General features: G+C 62.9%; 2 protein-coding genes across 4 annotated transcripts; both read left to right on the top strand.

Annotated features, from left to right (window-relative positions):
• The first annotated feature begins 3,748 nt into the window (after nt 1-3,748).
• SLC10A3 (solute carrier family 10 member 3) lies at nt 3,749-7,806 on the top strand. Of its 3 annotated transcripts, none has more exons than XM_049107742.1 (2): nt 3,749-3,828; nt 5,995-7,806. In XM_049107742.1, the coding sequence occupies exon 2, from the start codon at nt 6,133-6,135 to the stop codon at nt 7,564-7,566; it is 1,434 nt and encodes a 477-aa protein (XP_048963699.1). In that variant the 5' UTR covers nt 3,749-3,828; nt 5,995-6,132; the 3' UTR covers nt 7,567-7,806. The 3 variants fall into 3 exon arrangements, with proteins under 3 accessions (XP_048963699.1, XP_025316341.1, XP_048963698.1); XM_025460556.3 differs by lacking the exon at nt 3,749-3,828 and adding an exon at nt 3,910-3,997; XM_049107741.1 differs by lacking the exon at nt 3,749-3,828 and adding an exon at nt 4,302-4,669.
• Nucleotides 7,807-8,263: 457 nt separating this feature from the next.
• UBL4A (ubiquitin like 4A) lies at nt 8,264-9,355 on the top strand. The gene is made up of 4 exons (XM_025460558.3): nt 8,264-8,404; nt 8,561-8,666; nt 8,845-9,059; nt 9,170-9,355. The coding sequence occupies exons 1-4, from the start codon at nt 8,357-8,359 to the stop codon at nt 9,278-9,280; spliced, it is 480 nt and encodes a 159-aa protein (XP_025316343.1). The 5' UTR covers nt 8,264-8,356; the 3' UTR covers nt 9,281-9,355.
• The last annotated feature ends 200 nt before the right edge of the window (nt 9,356-9,555 follow it).

Raw genomic sequence — 9,555 nt, 5'->3', positions numbered from 1 at the left:
AGACCCACCAACTCCCTCAGACACCTCCAAGGCCGGCGGAGACAGGGGTGAGGATTCCCACCGACCCGGGTGCTCCCCCGCTCCCCACAGCCTCCCCAAGAGCTCGGGGGTCTACCTGCAACACTTGGCTTCCGACGCCTTAGAGATCAGGAGATCAGGGCTCCCAAGCTCAAGTGATACGAGCTTCTTGGCATTTCTTGAAGATTCTGGCTGTTTCGCTTCATGAAGTGGGAAGCAGCAAGAAACCAGGCTGCAGGAGAGGCACATCCAGGGGCAGAGGGCCGGCCTGCGGTCAGAAAAAGGAGGCAGCCACTTGGAAGTCCCTCGATGTGGGGAGTCCAGTGCTGCCAGCGTGTGAACGAAGTGTCAAGAAAGGAGAGTATCGAGGGGGGAAGCCGAGGAGGAGTGAGAGGCCCAGGGCCAGGCCGGGAGGAGAGGCTGCAGGCATGACGCCGGGCCCCCAGAGGTCAGGGACGCGGAGGCACGAGGAAGGCCCAGGTGCTTGCCCAGGAGCTGGTGGTCGTAGAGGTCAAGTCCCAGCCTCACCCCGACCCGAGGGCTTTATGCACATTCATTACCTATAGACTTTCTTAGAGCAGTTTTAGGTTCACGGAAAGTTGAGCAAAAAGTGCAGAGGTCCCACGTCCCCAGCCTACACCGACACATTGTCATCACCCAGACTTGAGTTGATATTCGAGTCCCCTCCTGGCATTACGCAGTCCGTGGGTTTGACAAATGGTTAATGACATGTGTCTACGACTGCGGAATCCTACGTGTATTCCCTTTTAAACCTTTTATTATAGAACATTTCGAGCGTCCCCCGAAGTTACAACAGTACCTACTGGGCCACAGAGACCACCATGTGGCCCCTGTTCCATCTGCACCCCCCACGGCACCTCTCACCTTAATGCTGCCACTGTCATTCCCGTCACACATTCCCTCCCCTGGCCTCAGGATGACCCTAGCAGGAAAGGCCTCTCCCCATCCCCATTTATGGGACAGATCAAAGTCCCTGGTGGGTTCAAAAGAATTTCCCTGGGACCGGAAGGTTAGAAGCCAGTAAGTGGGGTTCCCCAAGGTTGGTAGCCTGTCCCCAGTGAAACAGAACCTCACTGAAAGTCCACACTGCGAGGCTGGGAGGCGGGGGCTCCACTGTGCCTCTCACACTACTGCTACCGTCGCCCGGCCTTCCCCAAACCTCCACCACGGGCCGGCTCTGGACTGGGTTACATACTGGGAGTGAAAGAGGGAGCCCCACTGACGGTCCCTAATTCCTCGGGGGGCTGTGCCCTCACCGGGAGTCGCCACAGCCACACACATGGAAACAGCAAGCCAGCTCTATGGTCCACTCGGCCCAAGCCGGGCTAGGAAGCCGGTGGTGGTGTGGCGCGGGCTGCCCGACCTTCCCAGCAGAAATAAAGCTTTGTCCTGCGTCCCCATCCACCAGGGAGGTGCCCCTACCCCACCCCACCCCCCCACACACACCCCCTCTATGAGTTCTGTTACCTTTGGTCATGGATGCCAGGATCCCAACTCCAACTGACTTAAGCAAAAATAAGTAATGACAGAGGAGGGGGCCCTCAGCGTTCCCATAGGGGACCCCAATGCTCCCCAGTGATTCTAGCCCCAGTTACATTATCAGGACATGGGCTTTCTCCATTTCTTGGCTCTACTTTTGCCTGTATTCGCTTCATTTCTAGCATGCTGTCTCCCCCACAGAGGGGGAGCAATAATTCAGCGAAGAAAGAGCCCCCACCTTCGCGACAGTCCTCGTACAGGGCCCTGGGAACGGAGTCTCGTTGGTCCAACTGCATCTGGGCCGATCCTTGTATCGGCGTGGCTGGCTCTGACTGGCTACCCCAGGTGTGTGCCCACCCCAAGGCCTGTGCGGGGTGATCCACAGGCAAAGCTTGTGTACTGAGTGTGGAGGAGGGTCGGTTCCTGCCACCAAAATTGAGGTGCTGTCACTTGATGCTGGGCAGGCCAAAATGACAGTTGTCACTCCTTCTCAGTCAATACCCAATGTGTGCCATACTTACCCTCGTATAGAACCTGCCCTCCGTGTGCCGATTATCACGTAGAAGTCCTGGAGACCAGGAGGTCAGCGTACGTCCCAGGGTCACCACTGTGTCCCTATTCCGCGGTCCAGTGGCAGGTCGGCCTTCTGAACTGTGTCTCTGTTCAGGCTGTCACCATCATCTGTTCTCTATGTTCCCTCTGTCCAGATGACTTTTCTTCTGGAAGTGGGAATCCTTGACTGATTTGTAGAGCCCTTCCTCCTCCTCCGGGGTAAATGATCAGTCCCCTAAACCAACTAGGAACATTCTCTTCCCTTTAATTTTCACCGTCCTTTTTTTTTTTTCCTGAAGGGGCCCCCGAAATTCCTGCATGCCAGACACCTCAGCAGCCCAGTGTGGCTTTTCAGGGAGGGCAGAGGTGATTGGCAGTAACGGGGAGCAGCCTCCTAAGTACATTTGCTCCCTTTGACCCCTGGCACCAGTTTCCATTTAGCTGATTACAACAGAAGTTTGTCCAGGGCCAATTTTTTAGGGTTGCCTTCCCCAGCTCTTCCGGGTGACCCATTCCCCTCTCCACGTGGCCGCTAGTAGCTGGTCCTCACGCAGCCACACCCGCACTGCTCTTTTGCAAACCGCACTGTTCCTTGCTGTGCTGTGCCCAACGCAGGCCTCTCGCCCATGCCAGGCTGCTTCCGACCCCCCCCCAATGTCATTTGGCAGGGGTAGTAAGGGGGATGTTCTGAGGCCCAGAGTCCACACACACTGATGGCTTATGCCTTACCTGCCCTCTGAGGCTACAGAAGAGCCTAGAACTAGGGCCTTGACTCGGTTTCATCACCGACATCAATCAGCATCTTGCACATACTCCCCCGCTGCGTGTCTGTGTGCTTATGTATGACATGCACGCATTCCTGTGAACTTCATAAAACAATTTTTTAAGACTTTATTTATTCATGATAGAGTGAGAGAGGCAGAGACACAGGCAGAGGGAGAAGCAGGCTCTGACGCAGGACTCGATCCCGGGACCCCAGGATCATGCCCAGGGCTGAAGGCAGGTGCTGAACCGCTGAGCCACCCAGGGATCCCCCATAAAACCATTTTTTTTAAGCAAAATATATCTAAGGTTCATCTAATAGGCTTTTATTAGTTATTATGTGTCTGAAAAGTGAAGTACGCTGCACGTGCTAATTTGTTTCATTTTCGGTCGCAGGGAGGCGTCTTCAGCCCCTCCCGCGGGCCAGTGCCTGTGACTCAGGACCACGAGTCCCCGTTGCAGCCGGGACAGGGTTTTGCCGAGCAGCGGGCGGCCACCGTCCCCGCGGGCGCACTGCGGGCACCTGCCCTGCGGCCGAACGGTCGGGACATGCCCGTCCCCTTACACCGAGCCGTCGCTTATTGTCTCCCCGTGTCCCGTCCACACCCCCAGCGCCTGTGTGCACAGCTCGTGCCATCCGTTCGCACCCCTTTCCGGGAGGCCTGCATCCCGTGCGAGCGGCGCCACTTGGGAAAGGCGCACACGCCCACCCGTGTGCCCCGGTGTGGAAGGAGACCCTCGGTCAAGGCCGGAGCGAAGGAACGTGGACCGAGGCGGAGCCCGAGCCCGGGCCCCCGGCCCTGCTGACGGCTCAGCCGCTGCCCGCACCGTCCCGCGGCCGCAGAGCGCGCACGACCGGCGCCGCGCCCCGGAACGCCCCGCCGCGCGAGGGGAGCCGCCCCCGCCCCCCGACCCGGAAGGCATCGAGCTCCGGGTCCCCGACGCTCCGCTCCCGCAGCCGTCACATCCGCTCGGGACCGGCCCCCGCGGCGAGAGGTGAGGCGGCTCCCGCGGGGGGCGGGGCCTCGGCGGGGCGGGGCCTCGGCGGGGGACGGGGCGGGGCCCCGGGGCGGGGCGGGGCGGGGCCCCGGCGGCCCAGCTCGCAGGCGTCCGCCGGCCGGGCAGGCGCTGGCCGCGGCGCCGAGCTCCCGGGCCTAGGCGGCAGGTGAGAGCGTGGGGCCGGAAAGGGCGGGCGGAAGGCGGCCTCCGGCCCCGGCCCGGCGCCGTGCTCGCCTGCCCGGGCGGCGGGGCCCGGCCGGGGACGGGCGCGGCCGCGGGGCCTGGGAGTGGCGTGAGGGCCCCGAGCGCGATCCGGGGACCTCGGGGGCCGCCCGCCCGCCCGCGACCGCAGGACGGCAGCACGAGCCCGGCGGCGGCGGTGCGGCGCTCCCTCCCTCCTCGGTTCGCGCCCCGGCCCCGTGCCCAGCCCGGCAACTTCCGGACTCCCGGGCGGGGAGGAGCCCCGGGGCCGGCATGCCCGCTGCCCTAACCGCGAACGCGCGGCCGCGCTGCCGAAAGCGGCCGGCCCGGGGTTCCCTCCCTTGCCTGGGGGCGGATCGGCTCAGACTCTTCCAGCCCCCGAAGCAGAACCGGTGTGGGATCTGGGCCAGAACCCTCTGGCAGTGACTCAAAGCCGCCAGCCGTACTGCAAGGACAGGGTGGATGGCCCCTAGCCTCCTCTCCCTTCTGAACTGGTTCTCACCACCCCGGCGGCTTCAGGCCCGGCCGCTGTCATCTTTTCCCTGTGACTCCCCTCCGCTTTGCTTCTCATACTCCCTCTGGTTTTCCTGCCTCCCTCTTCAGCGGTGGGATGCAAAGCTGGACCAAGGCCTCCCGGGTAAGTGACCCGAACTCCAAACCAGCAGAGGCCACGGCATGCGGGCGTGAGAGAACTTTCCCAGGGCTGAGCTTATGGCTTGACCTGCCCTCCACCCCCTACTTCCCCTGCCCTCCAGTCTCACGTGAGGCGGACAGGACCAAAGACTGATAGGATCCGGAGAGGCAAGGGCCTCCTCCAGCACTGGGACACTGCAGACAAGCACTGTGCGGCAGCCAACAGTGGCGATGACAAACTGCTGTGTCCCCGTCCTGGTGGCCCCAGGCCCAGCAGCTGACGGTGGCTGCCCAGATTGACAAGTGGAAGCGGACGAACCTCTGAGGCACCCTCCCCACACCACAAACACTCATGGTCCCACCGGAAGTTCTGGGCTCTGGTAGAGCCACATGTGAGCATGGGGAGGAGCCCCTGGACCCCAAGCAGAGCCTCTCACATGTGACACAGTGCTTCTAGAAGCTCACATTCCAGGGGCTGCCAGGGGAGGCAGAGCTCGGACAGGAGGAAGAAAAGCACGCAGCAAACACATGGTCCCATCTGAACCACCTCCCACTTCCCCTTCGAGCAGTTTCCCTGGGGAGAGAGGACCTGCTCCCCGCCCAGGACCCCTACCTCACACTGTCAGCAGGCGGGGGAGGCCAGGTAGCCACAGCAGCACCATTCACCACTGCATGGCGGTGCTACAGGTCAGCCCCCGAGGCCTCCGGCCGGATGGTTACCCGCTGCCCACACTACCTTGCCAGCTGCCTTCTGCCTGGCCGAGGACACCCAAACGCCCTGCTGGCCTCTCACAGCAGGCCCAAGCCAGGGTGTCAGCGGCCCTCAGCACCCAGCTCTCAGCAGGCTTGTCTCTTTGCCATTCCCATGCAGCCTTTCAGAGATGTCATCATGGCTGCAGTGTCACCGTGGCCCTTCTGTGTCCTTCCCTCAGAGCCCGTGGGGGGCAGGCTAGTGGTGACAGGACTGGAAAGATTGATCTCCTCAGTCTCTCGGTATCAGAACACTGGTGCCTGTTGGCTATGCTGGAAAAGGACAGGGAGAGGGGCAGGTGCCAGTGGCCTGACCTGGAGGTCCGGCCTGCCCGCGGCCCCTCCGGGTCAGGAATGGGAAACGAGGAGGATGTGCTGAGATAGGGGACAGCCAAATGGCTCTCAAGGGCCAGCACTAGGCACTGCCTTTCTGTTCCCAGCTTTGGGGCAAGGGGCTCTGCTGGGAGGCCGACGGGCTCTGCTGGGGCTCCCAGCCATGGGCTTGCGGATCCCATTGCTTCTGCATTCAACAGGTGCTCACCCTTACCAGCCACTTTTCTGTGTCCCTTCTCTCCTCAGGAAGAGCTCTGCCATCTGAGAACACAGCCCAGGGCCAAGCCCAGCCCATGGACCCTTCTCTGGGCAACCGGACAGCACCAGCAGGGCTGCTCTCCTGAGCCACAGAGGGCCTGGACACACGGTCCTCTGGGAGGAGCCATGGTGTTCAGGAGGGGCAGGGGCAGCTGTCGGTGGTGGCCTGGACTGGGAGTCGGGGGAGGTTGCCCAGGCCCCCTAGGCCTGCTCAGGGCTTCCTTGCTGCTTGTCAGCCTGCCTTTGGGGGCCCGGGGAACAGCCAGTGCCAACCTCAGCACAGCTGTGAGCCAGACGGTGCCACTGCCAGGGGGCCGATACTTGAGCATTGGGGACGGCTCTGTGCTGGAGTTTGAGTTCCCAGAGGAGAGCGAGGGCATCATCGTGATCTCCAGCCAGTACCCGGGCCAGGGCAACAGGACAGGGCCCAGGCCGGTGCTGAAGGTCACCTCCTTGGACACAGAGGTGCTGACCATCAAGAACGTGAGTGCCATAACCTGGGGCGGTGGGGGCGGCTTTGTGGTGAGCATCCACTCAGGCCTGCCTGGGCTAGCCCCACTCCACATCCAGCTCATGGACCCCCGTGAGACTCCGCCCGTGCTAATTGAGGAACGGAGAGATTTCTGCATCAAGGTGTCACCTGCCGAAGACACCCCTACCGCCCTTGGCACTGACATGGTCCACTTCTCGGAGAACCCAATACTCTACTTGCTCCTGCCTCTTATCTTTGTCAACAAGTGTTCATTTGGGTGCAAAGTAGAACTCGAGGTTCTGAAGGGGCTCCTGCAGAGCCCCCAGCCTATGCTGCTGGGCCTCCTGGGCCAGTTCCTGGTCATGCCCTTCTATGCTTTCCTGATGGCCAAGGTCTTCATGCTGCCCAAGGCCCTGGCTCTAGGCCTCATCATCACCTGCTCGTCGCCCGGCGGCGGGGGGAGCTACCTCTTCAGCCTCCTCCTTGGAGGGGACGTCACCCTGGCCATCTCCATGACTTTCATCTCAACAGTGGCTGCCACCGGCTTCCTGCCGTTGTCCTCCGCCATCTACAGCCATCTGCTCAGCATCCACGAAACCCTCCACGTGCCCATCTCCAAGATCCTGGGGACCCTGCTGTTCATCGCTATCCCCATAGCAGCAGGCGTGGTGATCAAGTCCAAGCTCCCCAAGTTCTCCCAGTTGCTGCTGCAGGTCATCAAGCCCTTCAGCTTTGTGCTTCTCCTGGGTGGCCTCTTCCTGGCCTACCGCATGGGGGTCTTCATCCTGGCTGGCGTCAGGCTGCCCATCGTACTGGTGGGCCTCACAGTGCCCCTGGTTGGCCTCCTGGTGGGCTACTGTCTGGCCACCTGCCTGAAGCTGCCAGTGGCCCAGCGGCGGACGGTGAGCATTGAGGTAGGGGTGCAGAACAGCCTGCTGGCCTTGGCCATGCTGCAGTTGTCCCTCCGGCGCCTTCAAGCAGACTACGCCTCCCAGGCCCCCTTCATTGTAGCACTGAGCGGCACCTCGGAGATGCTGGCCTTGGTGATTGGCCACTTCATCTACAGCAGCCTGTGCTCAGTCCCCTGAGGCCGCTGGGTCGAGCTTTCACCACCCCTCGCCCCCCAGCCTCCAGCCACTGTCCCCACAGTTCTTGTGTACCAAAGGCCTTCAGCTCTCATGCACTATGCACTCAGAAAAAACGAAAAAATCCAGGCTTATTTTTTTTACTCGTTTTTTATTCTCCAGCTTTCAGTGCCAAAGAGGCCATGCTGAGTTAGGTAGGTGGGCACTGCTCAGAAAATATATTTCAATAAAAGAGAGAAGCAAGCTGTGGTGCCTTGCAGTCTTTGCCCTCTGGGGCCTGGGGGTGGGGTGGGAAGGCGCGGGCCGGCGTGGAGGACTGGGGTGCAGGCCTGGCAACCTCTGCACCACAGTGTCTCAGCCCCCCGTCCCCATGCATCCGCTGTCCTGCCCTTCTAGAATGGGCGTGGGACGAGGAGGGCAGGGGCAGGGCGGCTCCGTCGATCCCGCGGGGGCAGTGAGCGGGCTTGGCTTGGCGGGGCCGGGCCATCATGCGGACTCCCGAGCGACCAACCTGGCCCGGCTCGCTCCCCGCCCCTCCCGCGGCGGGCGGCCCCGGGGGCCCCGGGCGTCGGCGACGCGGGCTCCAAGGTGACTCCTCCGCGGCAGCCGGCGGGCGGGCGGGGCGGGGCCGGGCCGGGCCGGGGGCGGGGCCGGGCCGGGGGCGGGGCCGAGGGGCGGGGCCGGGCGCGCCCCTCGCGCTGCTTCCGGCGGCGGCGGGCGGTTCCGGCGCGCGCCCGGGGCGGCGGCGCGCAGCGGGGGGCGGTTGGGGTGCGCGCCCGCCGCAGTGGACGCCATGCAGCTGACAGTGAAAGCGCTCCAGGGCCGCGAGTGCAGCCTGCAGGTAGCGTCGCCGGGCCCCCGCCGCCCCGCCGGCCTGCGCACTCCCCACCGGCGGGCGCGGGGCCGGGCCGGGCCGGGGAGGGGGAGGCCGGGAGAGCCGCCCTCGCGGGGGGGGGCCGCGGACTCAACCCCCGCCTCGTACCCTCGGCCCGGCCAGGTGTCGGAGGACGAGCCCGTGTCCACGCTGAAGCACCTGGTCTCCGAGAAACTCAACGTCCCCGTGCGCCAGCAGCGGCTGCTGTTCAAGGGCAAGGCCCTGGCAGGTACCCGGGAAGCGGAGCCGCCCAGGGAGCCCCGCAGCTTTTCGGGGGACGGGGTGCCTGGGCCGGGTGATGGATGGGGCGCTGGCCGCTCCGCCCTCGGGGCGCTGACCGAAGCCTCCGCGGACGGCCGCCGCAGACCCCGCCGCGGGGAACGCCTCCATCGGTCTTTCTTTGGCAGATGGGAAAAGACTCTCGGATTACAGCGTGGGGCCCAATTCCAAGCTGAACCTAGTGGTCAAACCTCTGGAGAAGGTGTTACTGGAAGAAAGCGCTGCCCGCAGACTCGCCGAGGCGCCGCCTCCAGCCGCCCCAGCCTGGCAGCTGGTCTCCAAAGTCCTGGCCCGCCACTTCAGTGCGGCGGATGCCAGCAGAGTCCTCGACCAGCTACAGAGGGTGAGAAGGGTAGCCGGGGGCATCCCCGCCCAGCCGCGCCCATCCCCTGCCTCCGGCAGAGTGCACCCCCAGCTGCACCCCCCTGAGTCCTTCTGGCCTTCTGTCCGCAGGATTATGAGAGGTCCCTGAATCGCCTGACGCTGGATGACATCGAACGCTTGGCGAGCCGCTTTCTGCACCCTGAAGTGACTGAAGCTATGGAGAAGGGGTTCTCCAAATAAGATCCTCAGAGCGTGGGGAGGAGCCTGGCCAGGCTGCAAGCTGCATGTAGCATTAAATGTGTTCTCTTGTTGCAATTTGACTCATAATAATAATAATAATAATAATAATAGTAATGGCAGGTACCTGGGTACCCATACCTGGTTCTTGCTAGGTGCCAGGTACAGCTCAGAGCATTTGACGTGGGTTTGCTCCCATGCCTCCCGCAAAAGCTTAGACAACGAGGTACCCAGCAGTGAGGTGGGGGAGCCAGCATCTGAGTGCAGTCAGCTTCTAG

Source organism: Canis lupus, chromosome X, assembly GCF_003254725.2.
Source record: "Canis lupus dingo isolate Sandy chromosome X, ASM325472v2, whole genome shotgun sequence".
Lineage (NCBI taxonomy): Eukaryota > Metazoa > Chordata > Mammalia > Carnivora > Canidae > Canis > Canis lupus.
Note: the sequence above shows the minus strand (reverse complement) of the source record. Positions and strands in the feature narration are given on the sequence as shown.